Source organism: Lepidochelys kempii, chromosome 9 (assembly GCF_965140265.1).
Source record: "Lepidochelys kempii isolate rLepKem1 chromosome 9, rLepKem1.hap2, whole genome shotgun sequence".
NCBI lineage: Eukaryota > Metazoa > Chordata > Testudines > Cheloniidae > Lepidochelys > Lepidochelys kempii.
This window is the reverse complement of record NC_133264.1, coordinates 84,049,601-84,066,874: the sequence shown is the minus strand read 5'-3', so window position 1 is coordinate 84,066,874 and position 17,274 is coordinate 84,049,601. Positions and strand designations below refer to the sequence as shown.

General features: G+C 39.8%; 1 protein-coding gene across 9 annotated transcripts in view; it reads left to right on the top strand.

Moving 5' to 3' along the window:
• The window catches only part of PAK3 (p21 (RAC1) activated kinase 3), a 220,260-nt gene that overhangs the window by 174,915 nt on the left and 28,071 nt on the right, over positions 1 to 17,274 (top strand). For 8 of the 9 annotated variants that reach the window (XM_073361188.1, XM_073361189.1, XM_073361187.1 and 5 more), the window contains 5 exons: positions 3,408 to 3,452; positions 4,605 to 4,758; positions 6,351 to 6,388; positions 9,055 to 9,186; positions 11,025 to 11,187. In XM_073361188.1, coding sequence (XP_073217289.1) covers positions 3,408 to 3,452; positions 4,605 to 4,758; positions 6,351 to 6,388; positions 9,055 to 9,186; positions 11,025 to 11,187 — 532 coding nt within the window. The remainder of the gene's footprint in view (positions 1 to 3,407; positions 3,453 to 4,604; positions 4,759 to 6,350; positions 6,389 to 9,054; positions 9,187 to 11,024; positions 11,188 to 17,274) is intronic. The other variant, XM_073361191.1, reaches the window with a different exon arrangement.

Below are 17,274 nucleotides of genomic sequence, written 5' to 3'. Positions count from 1 at the left end.
AAGCTATTTTGGGGCAAGAGCACACACACATCTGGCCATCTGGCCTAAGGGGCATAGTCTACCTGGCCTATAGACATCTCTAGAGCAGTGCAGAAAGCTGCAGACCAGGCATTGTGGAAGGCTGATCATTTTGTTTCAGTAAACAACCTCTGAGGTATTCCCCGTCCAAAGACTAGGTAATCAGGCAGGCTTTTAGCTTGAGTCAGGTAGTAATATAACAGCCAACTTTGCCACGTAAGATTAGTGGGAAGAGTTAACGCAATGTGTTTCAGCTCAAGTAATGGGGAAAATGAGTCTGGTCCAAGCCCACTGAAGCCAATGGGAGGTTTCATTGAGCTTTGGATTGGGTCACTAGTTAGGTGTTGGAATCATTAATTAATTAGTAAGCCTAACATGATAGTGAGTTTACGCTTACTTTTTCCCAGTAACTTTCCATACCTTCAGTACCCAGTGAGCTGATGGATCAGACTGTGCTGTACAAACATGTTGAATGGTAGGCAGTGCTAGTGTTGATTGGCTGTGTAAATAAAACAGGCAGGATGGGACAAATCATTTTGTGGCTTGCTGGCAAATGTGCCACAAGCTTCCAAAATCTGGGCACCAAATGCAGTTCTTCTGTGATTTTTGTTTTGGTTGCTGCTTCTGTTTCTTTAACATGTTTCAGGAAACTAGAACATTCCTGCTTCCCTAAATAAATAAATAAAATAAAATAATACATATAAAATGAAAGCGGTGTGTTGGCAACACCTCTTTAACAGAGAACTAGAATTGAAGAGCTTTTAGTCATTTGAAAATGTTACACTCAGAATATTTTATATTGGATTTTAAAGAATAGACATGACTTCTAAATGTGTACTTTAAAAAAATATTCTGGGCCAGATCCTGAGGTTCTTATTCAGGCAAGCCTGATTAACTTCACTGGGAATTTTCCCTAAGTAAGGCCTGAGTAGAGATTGAGTTTAGACCGCCAGATTTGGTCTTCTGCCCTTAGAAATTGCAACAAATATATCAATTTCAGAATACTTTTCTGGTATTCTCTCTACACTTTATTGTTTATTCCTCCCAGTATGTCTCTCTCTGTAACTACTTGACAGTTAACTTTAATCTTTGCTGCCATTTCTCAGTTCCACATTACATTCTGTCACTTTTTTATTTTCCTCCTTTTGTGTTTACATTTTCCATTTCTTTCTCTTCCACCTTTTCTATCCTCTTCCTTCCTTTTCTTTTGTGTTCTCTCTTCTTTTCTCTGATCCCCTTTTTCAATGTTCTCCCAGTTACGGTTCTGTTATTTCTTTCCTGTTTCTGTATTGTGCACTCCTCAGTCTGCTCTCTTTGTCTCTATTCCCTGTGCTCATTCCCTTCTGTGTTCTGGCTGGAAGAAAAGTGAATGGATCACAATTATCTTCCCTGGTGCACCGGTAGACAATGATCCCAGTCATTTTCACTTCCCTACCAGCTGGAACAAAAAGGAGTGGAACAACAACAAAAATAAGTTTTCAGGTCTGAGGCACCCTCTGCCTGCACTTCAGAGATCAGCATTTGGATCAGTTTTAATATTGTTGCCCGCATCCATTGCGTCAAAACAGTAGGTCTGCAGCATCAGACTTCTTATTTTCACGTCTAATGCCATTGGCAGTACATTAGCACAGGCCCTGGCCTCTTATAGAAAGCAACATCTCTCTGGACAGACCCAGTTTTATATTAGTGATTTCTTTTCAATTACTTTTTTTCCCCATTTAAATTATGGGCACTAGCTTCCTAGTGTCCAGCCACACTTTGTTGGATAGTTATTTCTAAAATGATACATACTTGCTACTGAAGCATGAGAGTGCAGAAGTTAATTCAGTGGGCTGCGGCCATAAAGAGATGGCTGCGCCATCAGAATATACTTACCCCACCCCCCCAAAAAAAGCCTGGTGATCATGAGGCTTGTTGGTATAGGCCAACTTCTGCAGTACTTAATGCAGCAAAAAGCCCATTCAAGTCAAAGGAAATGTTGCTCCATTAAGGACCACAGTTTGCCCCACAGCCACGAGCTAGTTCCAGTCACCAGATATAAGTATTGTGTTACATTTGGCTTCCCTGATTTTTCCCAACCTCGACACAAGTCTCTTGTCAGCCAGATAGTCACACGGTAAGTAAATTTTGCTGAAGCGACTGCCAATAGCTACACACCTTTTTTAAAAAAATTCCCACTGTTTAGTGATCGCACTGTCTGTGTCTCTCAAAAGTTTGGAAGTGCCATGGGAATGTGAAAATATTTTAAATTTCAAGCGATTACAGTGGTTGTCATGCCAGCCATGTCTGCTTTATGGGTTATGCGCAATGCATAGAAAAATTTCTAAAACCCAATGTTAATCACGCCCGTGTCTGTATTACCTGACTGCTATTAGTTGCATCTAGAATCGGAATCAGGAACACCTGCATGGGACCCTGAGTTTTGGCTCTAAGGTTTTAGCATCAAGCTATGTTGTTACTCATGTATGCATGTTAAAACTCCATTTCACTGTGCTTGGAGCAACCATGATTGCTAAGAATTAGGGCACAAAGCACCAAATAAAATTGTTTGGAAACTGTTGGGTGGAACCATGCGTCTTTAGCTTTATATTTATTTATTTTGAAGAAGTTATTGCAATTATTTTGAGGGGAGGAAGGCTCTAGATTTGTAGCTTTTTTGTTTCATTTTGTTTTTAAAGTGAATTTTGTAAGCCATGCCTTTTAGTGAAATAGTTTCCTGACCCCCAGTCTGGAATAAAAACTGGCCCCACCCCAAATTTTTAAAGATTCTTGATTAAGATTTTAGCCAGTTGGAGGAAGTCATGGCTTTAGATCCAAGGTGACTTAAACAAATGTTTAGTGACCTAACAAATGTCTGTCCAAAGTTTCCTAGGTTTTTCACTCTGACATATACATTACTTGTATTATAGCAACACTTGTCCTTCTAATATGAAATCTGAATTCGACAACTACTTTCTCAGTTGCACTTTGTTCACTTGTGCACTGGCCAGTTATGATCTCAGGACTGGAAAAGCAATGGAAAAAGTTGCATACAGCTGTTAAAAATTGCTAAACTGGTTTTAAAAAACAGAAAAAACAGAGTAATTTTTCCAGTCACTTGCCGTGAATCCTCAGTAATATGTTTTTGTAAGGGAGGGAAAAAAAACCTGGTAAAAAGGGGGATGATGCTTCCAAACTTTGGAACAATTGTGATTTTTCTGTTTTTCCTAAGTCTGTCTTCCTTGTAGCCTGTCCAGCACCTAATCTATTTGGTACTTACCTCATAATTCTCCCACTTTAGATGGGATTTTCCCCATTTTGGCCCATTGGTTTCACCTCCTTACCACCTTCTAAGTTGTCCCACATTCTGTTTTAACTTTCTTTTCTTTCTTTATTTACGTCCATTACAGCCAGATCTCTATGGCTCACAGATGTGCACAGGGAAGCTTCCAGAGGTGCGTCACAGGCCCAAAAGAAGCTTGCATCAAAGTGCTTCTTTGAGATGTCATAGCACTGCAGCAGCAGGTTCATGTGTGTGCAGTAGATTTGTTGCTTGGCTTATCCCACATTTTTGTCATTAATCCAAAACTCTGGAGGCCCATGTCACACATTGATTTGCAGAGAACTTCGAAGGAAGAAGCCATGTAAAATGTATATCTAGACTGGGGTGGCACCAAGGTTATGCATAGATGCACCTCAGGTATAGTCTTTATTCGGTAGCTCCTCTAATTCGCTGCTAGATGTTGGCTGTGTGGTAAAAGGGGAAAATTGTAGGTTCTGAAACTTAGGAAATTATACTGGATGTTTAAAGCAATTTGTCAACAATAATATTCCAATGCAAATTTGCAGCTTTCCAAGATTGGATCGATTTCCAAATGTCACCCTCCCGCCTAAGATGATTGAAAACTCATGCTAGGCTTTGGCACTTCCAGCCTGTTTTCTGAGTTCCTACTTTCTATACATTTTTAATAAGCAGCATAGAGAGCTAAGGGTGCTGGAAAACGAGACTTTCCTTAGCAGCAGCAGCAGCAGCCGTGTTACAACTCAGTGTTACAATTTTTACGTTTCAATCCAAATTGTTGCCCCCTTCTCCAAACTAGAAACAACACTCCCCTGATTTAGACATACTGTACTGTCAAATAAATGTATCAGGGGAGGGGGCTAATCTTTTAATTAGAACAGCAACTATATATTTCCATTAAGCATTGAAAATCCAGTGTAAAGCTCCTAAAATACACTGTGTTGTCCACAAATATAGAGTAGTCTTGTTATGTCTGCACTTAATCACCAGGAAAACCAGCTAGGCCTTAAATCATTATTCCATGGAAGAGCAGAGTTGATTTAAAGATGAGTTTCATGCACGTTTTTTCCTGTCAGTCATAACTTTCTTTTCTTTTTTAAAAGTTGGATCCCGGTTTTAGCTCTGTATTTTGATAGAGAAGAGAATGATTACATCTACTGTGTCAGTTTCTTATTTTAAATGTAAGGCATCAATTAAAGTTTCTGAAAGTAATCTTACAGGTAGCATGGGATTCTTGGTAAGGAACTATGCTGGTTGTGGCTGCTGAATTTCCTAAATCAACATTCTTTCTACTTGGCATCCACAGGGAATTCCAGAGCAGTGGGCCAGGCTGTTACAGACCTCCAATATAACAAAACTAGAGCAAAAGAAGAATCCACAAGCTGTTTTAGATGTTCTCAAATTCTACGATTCCAAAGAGACAGTTAACAACCAGAAATACATGAGCTTTACTTCAGGAGGTAAGTTGAAGCCATGCTGTGCAAGAAACTGAAAGCCAAACTGGTTCAAAAGTAAAACAAGTGTCTTTGAAGTGCAAAGAAGTGACCAGAAAGACATTCCAATGACAAGGAAAGATCTAATATCCTGGAGTTGAATGCTGCTTCCTCCCAAAGATGCAGTTGCAAATGTGGAAGAGTAATTGGATAATCTGGTTGTTTTTGTTACTTTGTTTTCAAAATTAAATAAGAGGATTTGTGAAACAGTCACTGGCTCTTTCATTCGGAAGCCACAAATAACTAGTAATCTGCATGGGAGATGGGTGCTATGCATAAATATATGAAATGAATACAACATTTCTACTGTCATGGAGTCTTACTAGGAATCTGGATGAAGGATCAAAGAGAAGGAGGTACTTCTAGAGCCTGGAGCATCTTCATTCTGGGGATTTCATTGCAATCGAGGTGCCATAATTTGGAAGCCTCCAAATGTGACACTATCCCTGGGTTTTCTGTACATTCTGCAAGGTCACTAAGCAGCATTGAGAAAATGTTTTCAAGGAGAATAATTCTGAATTTTAGTTTATATTTTTTTCAGTGTGTTCTTTTTTTTTTCCTTGTTAGCGAAAGGAACCCTGTTGCCTGATAATAAATCATGTCTACCAAGGACGCTGAGGCTTCAGACTGGGTAGAGTGTGTGTGGCTTTAGTAATGATGTGTTCTTTTCTGTATCATGGCTCTCCTAATTATTGACATGATTCCTGCACAAAAATGCTGTGATACAGTTAAGTCTGTAAAGACATAGCTATTATTTCCGCTAACGTGGCGTTCAAACCCAGCAGCGTGTGAGCAGCATCTGTAACTTTCTTGACCTGAAATTGTTCATCTGGTAGAGCTAATAAAAATGCCGCCATCAGTGCCAGTCGAGACAGTTACTTCCTTGAACCTGGTGGCTCAACTGAGACCCGTAATTCAAAAAATTGATTGCCTGACTAACCTTCAATTTACCCCCACTAAAATAACAATGAATGCTGGAATAAGATATCAACCATGCAAAATTTCAGGCTTGTCGGAGTTTTGTGCATGTGTGTGTGTTTGCAAAAGCTAGAGGGATGATGTGTTCATAATCCGCTTTAGAAGGGAAACTGACGTACATTCTTAGGGAGTTGCTATTGTGGCTCCATAATAATAGAACAATCACAGTATGAGAAGGGTTATACTAAATCTTTTCTGTCAGAAGGTTTTGACCCCACTAGAAAGAAAAATGCGTGTATTTGCATTCTTTTTATCCACGTGACTTTATCATAAGCCTGACTTCAAACTGCCTTCCCTATTGGGGAGAGACGTGTGCCGAACCACTTCCCAGCTCTTTTGGGATAGTAAAGGGTCAAGTGAAACATGGAAAACAGACACTAAAGTAAAATGCAGACATTGCACTAAAAAAATAACCCAGATCATTCCACCACCTTGCTGTCATCTTTATAAAGTAACTGGTTTTGCCAAAGGGGTGTTGTGAATGAAATCCGACGAATTTTGGAAGAACTTGTTCGGCTGGATTCCCCAGACCAAGCTTTGTTATGAAAAGTATCTAGCCAATCTTCTTTTGCACCTTTCAGATAAGAGCGCCCACGGATACATAGCAGCCCATCCTTCGGTGAGTGTAAAAAAATAACAGCAATTTCATTTATGGTGTTTGTGTAAGTGTGGTGGAGTAAGCCATAAACTCTGAATTTTCTGGTATTTAGAATACCAGTCGCCTCCGCTGAAAGAAGTCAGACACAACATCTTTGCAGCAGTGGTATTTAGATTCCATTGGCTATTTTTAATTTTCTGTATAATACCTGACAGACAGATTAAAGTCTGGGTTTGTTGATGAGGAATTGCTTACTATTCCCAGCCCTTTATGATTTATATTCTGTAGTACAGTGTGTTATTCCAGGCTCTCTAATTACACTTTAGCGTAGTTTTTTCCATCTTAAAATAAAATCTCTACTAAATTTTTTTGCTTTTGTACTTCTGTGATTTAATTAGCTATATGACTGAACATAAAATTAGAAATTATTCAGAACTCACTGAAATAATTTGTAAGAAAGTTTTAAATATTGGTCCATTATAATTAATGCTGAATTACTGTGGAAATCCTGGAGATATATTTATGATGTACATATTAATATTGACTGAGTTTATCAGTATTAACATTATTGCATTAAATATCAATAATTAATTAGGGATTTGGCCTTTATTTTAAATTCAGTGACTCAGTTTCACAGTTAAATTTTTTAACTAAAGCCAGATCCATTATCCATAATAAAATACATTTCTGGAAGAATACTGCAATCACATAGGAATATAATCAGTATGGCCTTCAAAAGTGGTTCCTACCAGTGGTTATGGTGTCCTTAGGAACTATAACTGTGTATCATGGGATATAACCAGTAGCAAGATACAAGCTCCTACAAGAGAATAGCCTACTCAAGGGATTCAACAGGAATCTTATATAAGAGGGAAGGTGGGAGCGCTATTGCAATACAAAGAAATCATTCAAATCCTACTAACTGAATTTCACCCAGTAATACAAGTCTGGTATTAAATATTCAGGTTATTGTATGTAGTGTAGCTTCACAATTCTAGTGTTGTCACATCAACTGAGGAACCCTTCTAGGGTATGGAAATGGTTTGTTATGGTCTGGCATCATAGAAGTGAGATTATTTTATTGCATGATTTTTTTTCAAAAATGTGTAAGTTTGTAAAATATGAATTTTAAACAGGAAACTTTAGAGTCATGTGATATGCTACAGAATAATAGATACTCTTTCCCACCTAAGACAGCTCCAAACTCTGGCAAAGTTGCATGATATCATATAGTATATGGTGAATGCTTCTCTGTCCCGGTAGTTGGGTTATGCAGCATATAATTCTAAAGTTTTGACACTTTAATAACTTGTTTTACAGGTCACCATTTTCAGTAAAATCAGTTATGCAGTGGAATAGATTCTCATGGGAGATGCAATATCACTGAATATATATTTAAGGACAAATTAATTCAGGCAGTGGTAGGAATGATGTAGTGAACTGTTCTGCAAACTATAGGGGTTTAGATTGGATGATCCATACAATCTTTTCATTGATGCCATGTACTGTACTGAAGAGAAGTGATCATCTCACAGGTTATGTGCGAGACCTGATTACTTAGAAGAAGTGTCCCCAGTCAGCTTAAGATCCTGCTTTGATAACCATGTTATTCTCTGTGTTCCTTCTCTTAACCCCCCTATAAAATTCCCTTCAGCATTTGGTAAATGTTTGATTGGATTTTTTTCCCCAGTCTATTCTTCTTCTAGCAATTCTAGCCATTAGTCCACATTTTAGGTTTAGTCGCTGGGTTTATGGTAGCTGCAGCCCCATTAATGTTATACTGCTGATTCACTGAAACCTGGCAAAGAGCAGAAATACTAAGCATTAAGCATTAGATGAAGATAAATGTGAAAAGCATCTAAACAGGAAAAAATAATATTATGCTGGGTAAAATAATAAAAAAATGAATAGCTATTCTCTATAATGCAGAATTTCCTGTTAGACTTAATGAAGGATCCTTTGAGCTTTGAAGTGCATTAATTAGGCCTGGTCTACACTAGGGGCAGGGATCGATCTAAGATACACAACTTCAGCTACGAGAATAGCGTAGCTGAAGTCGACATATCTTAGATCGACTTAGAATCACTTACTTCGTGTCCTCTTGCCCTGGTGGAGTTCCGGAGTCGACAGCAGAGTGATCAGGGATCGATCACTACCCGCCGATCCGGCAGGTAGTGTAGACGTGGCCTTAGTCTAACAGGTAGACTTATTAGCTTAATTAACTGTTACCATTTCTGCAAACACATTGCCAAAGCAATTAACCAGGAACTAGAGGTGATTTTCTAGCTCCTGCATCTGTTCAAGTATTGTTCTCAGTTAAATTAGTCTTTCATTAAGTATGTAAATGAATGATTTATTTGCCTTTATTTAACTTAATTCCTCTAATAATGCAGCACAGGATACAATTCACTAGCCCAAATGCTAGTATCTTACCAAGACTGGCCATGAATAAATAAGAGGCAGAGGAAAAACACCAAAATGAATTAACCAAACAATACATATATTTGTAATCATAGAAAAAGAATGCACCATATGCAACTAACAACTGAGGTTTCTACAACTAAATATAAATGTAAAATTCTCTGTTATGTCTGAGTAGATTTATGCTGTACATTATTAACAAGCCTCCCATGCTGTCTTTAAACAATAAGTGAACAATCAGTTATGCTGCTCCCTTTTATCCACAGAGCACAAAAACTGCATCAGAACCCCCTTTAGCTCCCCCAGTTTCAGAAGAAGAGGATGAAGATGATGAAGAAGAAGAAGATGACAATGAACCTCCACCTGTTATTGCACCACGACCTGAGCATACAAAATCAGTAAGCTCACTAGCAGCTTTGGTTACTGTTGTCATTGTATGGTATAACTGAGAGATATATCTGTTATAATAGGAAATAGTGTATAGAGTTCCTTTTGGGTGAAGACTCAGTGTTAGAATCCTAACTACCTCTTTTAATTCCCATGAACCTACAGAAGCCAGCAGGTTCTGATTTGAAGCTTTTCGTGTAATCTTGAGCTTTTCCCATTCTGCCAATAGGTATTGTGAAACTCTGAGTTCAGTTTTTGTATTGTGTTTGTGTGTATGTAATACTATGTTATTTAAAATACAGATATATAAATGTGGACTTAGCCATGGTCAGTCGAAAGAAGGCTTACGATAGTGCTAGCTCTCCTCCTTGCTTCCTTATTGAGAGAGAGAGAAACTGAACCAATGTGATGGGGAGATGAAATGAAGAGCAAATATAGACAGTGCGATTCTGTGTCTTCTAACAGGACAAAGCATTTGTCATATTAAAAGACAGATACAGTATATAAATGTTTTCCTAATGATGGTATTCCATGCTACACAGTTGTGAATGGGAGAAGTGATCTGCGAGATTACAAATTGAAGGAGGGAATTCCACAAGATAGTGAGTCTATTAAGATGTGGTCCCCATCATGAAAATAATAAGGCCTTTTATTATAACGTTGGGATCTGTCATGTCTAAATGCACTGCTATGGAGGATGAAAATACAAATCAGCTATATCCAGCTCTGCTGAATCTAACCTGATCATTGTGATTCAGCTGAGCAGACATTGGCTTTGGTGAGGTTTGCACCATGACTGCTACTCCCAGTATATTCAGACTCCTATCTTCCGACTTAATTGCTCTAAAACAAGTTTTTGTTACTATTACTCCTGTTTGTCCTACAGAGCCATCACAGGCTCTGGAGCAGTGGTGGGCAGCCTGAGGCCCGCAGGCCACATGTGACCCACCAGCGGATTACCCTGACAGGCCACAGGTTGCCCACCACTGCTCTGGAGGATGAGCTGGATACGCTTCTGCCTCATGCATCTTCAGCAGCATTTTTAACTGAGTTCCAAAAATCTTTTTATTACAGATTGTCAAGAGATGCTCCTCCCCTGTAGTGCCTTGTACTAGCCAAGCATGGCTCTGCAGAGGCCTGCCTCAGTTTCCCCTTAAAATGTCCACATTTCCCCTGCTGGGGATCCAACTTTTTAAACCCTGCACAAAATATTTCAAAATAGAATTCAGGCCCAAAGTCTTCACCTACAGTTTCATCTGGGCCTAGCCTCTCCTCCCTGAGCGTCTGTTCTCTCTTTGAAGTTTCATTCTTTCACCCCAGTACCAAACTGGGCACAGCCTCTCTTCCCCAGGTGTCTGTCTTCTTGCTTTCCCAGCACTTCTTTCCTGGAGTTTCAGCCCAGGTCAGAAAGAGCCCAGCTTGATTCTCTATTCCCAGGCAGTACGTGTAAATGCAGAATTTGAATCAATGAGACACAGAGCCTCACAATGTCATTTTTACAGTCACCCTTCAGAGCTTAATCAGACTATAAGCAAGTAAATGTTCCCCTCCAGGGTTTGAAACATAAAATTGCAGAACCAACAACCTAAAAATGAAACTGACTATAAATAAGGATAAAACTGACTTCATTAGTTTTCATTGTCCATGTTTTGAGAAATGCACAAAGGAAACAAACATCTTAATGTAAGTTGCCATTGGTGATAGTAAGTAAAGGAACATGATATGTTTTTGTTTTTTTTCCAGTGTGACACTTAAGTTGGCAGAGTCCCTATTTATGTGTGAGATAAAATCTCATGGGGATCTATCTCCAGACCCACCTTTCTGACCACAAAATAATTTTCTGTTGCAGATCTACACTCGGTCTGTAATTGAACCTGTTGCTGCACCAGCCCTAGTTAAAGAGGCTTTGACCCCTCAGCCTGAGAACTCAAACACAAACACTTTGTACAGAAACACGGACCGGCAACGAAAAAAATCCAAGATGACGGATGAAGAGATCCTAGAGAAATTGAGTAAGTGTCCTGGCCTTACCCCTTGTTTAATAAAAGGTTGTCTCTATGTGTCTCTCCTGTATGCATGCAGAAGGAATGTCCTTATTTTAGTGTCACTGGGACACTTGGGCTTTCTTGTATACACTGCAGTTGTGCTCGATGGACAGGAAACAGAGATGGAGGGAATCCCTTCCTTCTCAGTGGACAACTGTGATTTGCCTGCCTGTGCTTTCTAATGTGCAGCAGAGAGAGAGAACATTTCTGGATAAACTGAACACTGTTGCCTAGTAACCCCTGGTGTACTGAGTCACCAACAGGTGTCCATTGGGCTGAAGAGAAAACACATACTACACCTCTTCTACAATAGTAGCAAGTGCAACTGGTGAACATCCCCTCCCCTCAAGGTACTTGTTAGGGGGCTTATTCCTTCACCCACTTACTTCCCTGGTCCTTCTTGCATGAACAGAGAGCAACAATACCTGAAGTCCAAAGGTGCAAACAATTCGATGTTTATTGGGGTGAACTTCCAGCAAGCATGATTCCAGTTTCCTTCCTTAGTGTCCTCCTTCCCAACTCTGACACCACAGAGCCTTAGACCTGTGTCCCTGTTCCCATTCCTACCCTTAGCCAAACATGATTCCAACTTCCTTACTCCCATTCCCTGCTCCCATTTCCCTTACCCACATGCCCATGCCCACCCCCACCCACACCCACTCACTTCCTCATTGACTACAGATTATGTAGTAAAACTTGAGTTCTGCTTAGGTATACCTTAACCAGTCATTTTCCTGAAATTTAACTAACCAATCCTAACATATTGTCCAATTATATCCCACCACCTTAATTAGTTTACACCCAGCAAAATTATTTATACAGCAGACAGGAACAATCACAGAACCAGACAGAGATTATACAGACAAACAATAGGAAAGTGGGAACTACAACGACAAGACAACACAGAAGCGAGCATTTCACATCCCAGCTATTGATAAGTGAGTTCTTGCCAGACAGGATGCTATCAAACTCAGTTTCCTTTTACGTTTTCTAGGCACTTCCCTTTCTCTGGAGGTGATAGGAATACAATCCTGTCCTGATCGTGCCTAACAGCCCAATAGCACCTTATTTCAGTGTGACTAGTTTGGAATGTGAGGATGTGACTGTTCGCTTCCTAGCTTATGGCTGCCTCTGCTGCTTAGCCAAAGGCCTTAGCCTAAGAACAGGGCCTCAATCTGTCACAGTAAGAGAAGGCCCTTATACCGGCAGACAGTGATTTCTTTCTTTTATACCTCTAGAACTAGCCAAGCGATAAGAATACACCTAAATTCTTAAAGTACAGGCCTTTGCAGACAGGCCTGAATATCTATATCCTAACAGTACTATGTCTGTTTCGGGTCTGCAGAGGCATAATGTCGCCAATTACTGCTGCTTTGGCCGTGCACCTCCTCTCCTCCTGCCCCAGCCTGGCTAAGTTCATTAAGCTTTAGCTTAGCCCTTAGTACGTAAATACTCATATTTACAAGCCACTGTTTCTGTTGTGATTTCATATAAATCTGTATTAAACTCAGATTGCAGATTTAGTGGTATAGAGGGGAGATCTTTATGACTGTATCTTCGTTACAGTTCTGTGCTCTCTGGCATTTATATATACCAAGGATGAATTTGGTCCAGTAACTAAAACTACCTATACAAGGCACCAACCATTGAAATGCAGCAGCCTCTGGAGTGGGGAGCTTCAGCTGTTAATACAGAGCAGCACTACACTGGAGGTCTGCTCAGGCCTAATATTAAAGCTCGACCAGAACTCAACCCAAGCCCAAGAGTGTTGACTTTTTTTCATGCAGGGCACTTGTAGGGTGTTAGTTTTGCTTGGAGAGCTATGGGTCACTGACTAGAGGCTCAGACAGTGGGTAGGGGGAAAGAAGCCAGACTGAAGAAAGAAGGGTGGAAGGAGAGAAGGAGCAGGGGAATGGTGGGGAGGAGACTGGGAAAGGGGAGGGAGGGGAGCAGGGAGGAGGAGAGAGGCAAAAATAGGAAGTTGGACGAGGGCTTCAGAAAATAGAAGTCACATGCACAACGATGTTAAAAATGTCCTGACCCGAGCCAAAGAATGTCATTTTCATACTTGACCTGACCCGAGATTTGTAGCTGGGTGCCATCGGGTTGCAGGGCTACATTACAGTGCTGCTGATGGAATACCCACTACTTCCTGTAGCATCTAAGTATTCCTTTGAGTTCTTCCAACTAGGCATCATCTCAGCCTGTTCTTGCTCAGTTTGTAAATTCTGTTGGGATCTCAACAAAATATGGTATTACTACAGTCACCATGTAATTCATATACATAGTCAAACCCCTATAAAATTCCTCCTGCCTTCCGGGAATCTCATGCCCTGAAAGTTGTGTTCCTTTTAAAAGACTGAGTCCCTTTTTAAAAAAATGCTCCATTCTTGCAGGACAGGATGCATTTTAAAGAGTGTGGAGCTGGGTTTGGTGCTCAAATGCCGTGAGGTGTATGTTATCTAATCAAGATGGATAAAAAATAATGGAAGTTGTAAAACCCTGAAAAAATTGCCTTTTAATAGAAATCTGTCTTTATACTATACTCAGTTTAGTTTTACTTTTTAGCTTCTTCACTCATTAAAAGTGTCTAAAAAGAAGCTGGTGCCAGTAACCTGGAGTAATCAGATGCTGATTAAAATCATTGAGAAATGATTACATTACATCTCTGCAAGCATCTCTCAGTAGCTAACCATCAATGTATCTATTGTAGTATGTACATGAGACTTTGTCACAATTAATTCCTAACCAAATAGTTCTCTAATGAGTCCACCTGTGAGCTACCCCAGAAAATATATTGGTCATGGCCCAGGGATGTACACCAAACTCTGGTAAGTCTAGAGCAAAAGAGGTTTCTCAGGCTTCTAAGCAAAATGACTGATTATTGCTACTTTCTTAGCAGATGGATACTCAGATTCCAAGAATAGGCCCTTTCAGTCTGTCCCCAGCTCTAACTAGTTGATAAATAATTTCAGTGGAGAGTTCTAGATCTTTTTTTTTTTTAACATTTTACATTTGATTCTGAAGTCAACAACATTCTGAACTGCGAAAACTGTATCCTTAAAATGAATACAAAGTTTGAGATCATCTGTAATGCAACGCTTTTATAGCAGCAGCCTCTTCACGGCAGAGAGTGTGGCTCTTCACTGACCAGGCACATTACTGCTTGTACCTGTGCTCAGCGTGTCTCTTGTTCATCACTGCTAGTATTGACTAATGAAAATCATTACAACCTGACGTGAATCCTAATGTTTACCCCTTACAAGTGTGAACCCAAACACTACTGTAGATTTTTCAGTGCAATGTGCCTTTTGCAGATTGACTGGTAGATTAATAGAGAGTGAAGAATTGTTCTTGTTATCCTCTGAGGGTAGGACAAGAAGCAATGGGCTTAAATTGCAGCAAGGGAGGTTTAGGTTGGACATTAGGAAAAACTGACAGTTGAACACTGGAACAAATTGCCCAGGAAGGTTGTGGTATCTTCATCATTGGAGGCTTTTAAGAACAAGTTAAACAAACAAACAATTGTCAGGAGTGGTTTAGTTATTACTTAGTCCTGCCTTGAGTACAGGGGACTGGACTAGATGACCTATTGAGGTCCCTTCAGGTCCTACATTTCTATGATTCTATGGTAGATCTTTTAAGAGTTGGATCTCAAAGAAGCTAGGCAGTACCCAGGAGACAATGAAGTAAGTTAGAAGATATTTTCTAGTGCAGGTAGTTACCCCCTTGCATATCAACTCATAATGGCTACTTTAGCTGAGGCTACGTATTTGAGTCATGCTTCTAACATGAGATCCCCAGGCACACTGCTGGTTTTGTGAGGCATGTATACCTGCAGCAATGGATTATTCAAGATGTACAGTTATAATTGCCCGTGTTTCTCAGTTTAGAACTGAGCCCTGGATTTATTTCCGTTTATTTCTTTGAAGCATTACAACCACCTGCTCTCCTTTTGCTATCTCAGGAATCTGATATCCACATGAGCAAGGTCTTTGAAGGTCTGCCTCGAGCAAATATGTGACGTGGAGATTTTAGAAAGAAATCCTTGCCTCCAAATCCTAGCCTTCAAATTAATTTAATTCTCTTCTGTGTGAAATATCACGTGATTGCTTTCATCACATATTTTACTGGGGAGTAAATGCTCTAGTACTGAGATTGGATAAAATGAAATTCTGTCTATAATGAAATCATTAGTATGTTCCATTATAATTGTAAAACATAAATGTCCTGATTCAGCATTCATATATGCCTGTTTTAGGCCTTGATTTTGGACAGTACTTAAGCATGTGCTTAAGTCCATCCCTGTTCAGGACAACAGTTATGCATATTCTTAACTGTAAGTTTAAAGTTAGCAACATGCTTAAGTGCTGACCTATATTAGGGGGTGCTATCCTGAATTGGGGTCTTACAACAATATAATGTTGACTTCAGTGGAATTACTCTGATTTGCACTGGTGTAAAAGGAAGAGGAGAGGAGAAACTAACTAATTTTACTAAAGTAATTTTCAAAATTAGGTACCTGAAAGTTGAGATGCCCAACATCAGTGGCCACTTCCGAAAATTCTGACCTAAATATATTTGTTAGTCTCTTTCTTCTCTGATCTCTTGTAGCAGGAAACCAGTGTCTTGTTACACCTCTGAGTGAGCTCCCCGAAAGTCCTCTTGATGGGTACACTATTGCCGTCAATTAGCTGAAGATAATACATTATGCAGACACAGATTTAGTAGTATTCAACACAGCACTAAGTTAGAGTGATTCTGGATACAATTCTTTAGAGACTCATACTGATCACTGTCTTTAAGTTACCAGTCATTTTGTAGTGAAATTCTGTTTGTAGCAAAATGGAATACAGTAAAACTCCTGTCTTGCATTATGCATTTCAATGGATTTCTACTCCTATAAGGAAGCTCACTCTTATAGGAAGCATCTCTGCTCTAATAGAGTTCCACTGTGCAACTCCCCTTGGATTACAGCAGTTACTACCTTGCAGACTGCAGGTTTTAAGTACAGTTTCTGAAGTGATGCTGAACACAGTTTATTCTAGGCTCTGATTGGCGCTAAACAGTGTTCATTATCAATTCAGCTGCATCTGTTGTCAGCAATGGGTATTTTTTGTGGCATGGACCAGGCTAAAGAGCATTTGCCGCTGCTCCATGCAGGAGAAGTAAGTCTCCATGCAGCTGTCCCCGCTGTGGAGTAAAACAGAGTTTGGCTCATCTTGCTGCATCATCTACCAAATGAAAATAAGGTGTACCCTGCCCCAGCAGCCAGTGTCCCTCGCCACTGCAGAGGATCAAGAGAGCATATCATTATTCCCAAGGTGAAGAAGTGGCTATTTTGCTAGACAGCTCCTCTCTGCTATAATGAATCTCAACTCACCATGAAGCATTTTTGTGTAAGTGGGTTCCCTTTGTTCCTAAAATGCCCTTCATTCTAATTACGGATAATACCAATCCACTGTCAGTGGGACACTACCGTTTCTTAAAATAACAAACATTAGAAATATATTTTTTCCCTGCTAAACAAAAAAGTCTCTGGTTAAAGGGGACAGTAAAGTATTGTGATTATGTGTCTCCAACTGAAAGAACAATACAGAGAATTGTTTCTGTATTCCTCAGAAATCACTGCTCTATCATAGGAAGTATTTAATTACTTTAAAATCTAATCATTTCATTTCTCCTTTCTGGATGGCATTTTTATTATTTTTATTTTAAACGCATTTACTGCACTTCTCTCAATCTGTGGTAAGGGGTTGGTTAGTGGCTGTATATAATCACTCTGCCAACTTCAGAGAGCATAAGTGGACTGGAATCAATAGCATTTCAGTGCTGTCATTCTGTTTGAAGTTTGCTTTGAGCAAACCCATGACACACTTGAAGAGAGTCCATTTCCTCTTCCATTTATCACTCATTTGTCAGTGTGTGGGGATTATTGCTTTTCCACCTAAGTGTAAACTAGTTAACTTCTAGCTAGGTGTCACGGAGTCCCTGGGCGATGCTCTGGAACTGCTCCCCATGAAGCCAGTCAGGACTCTGGGGCAGTCGCCTTTC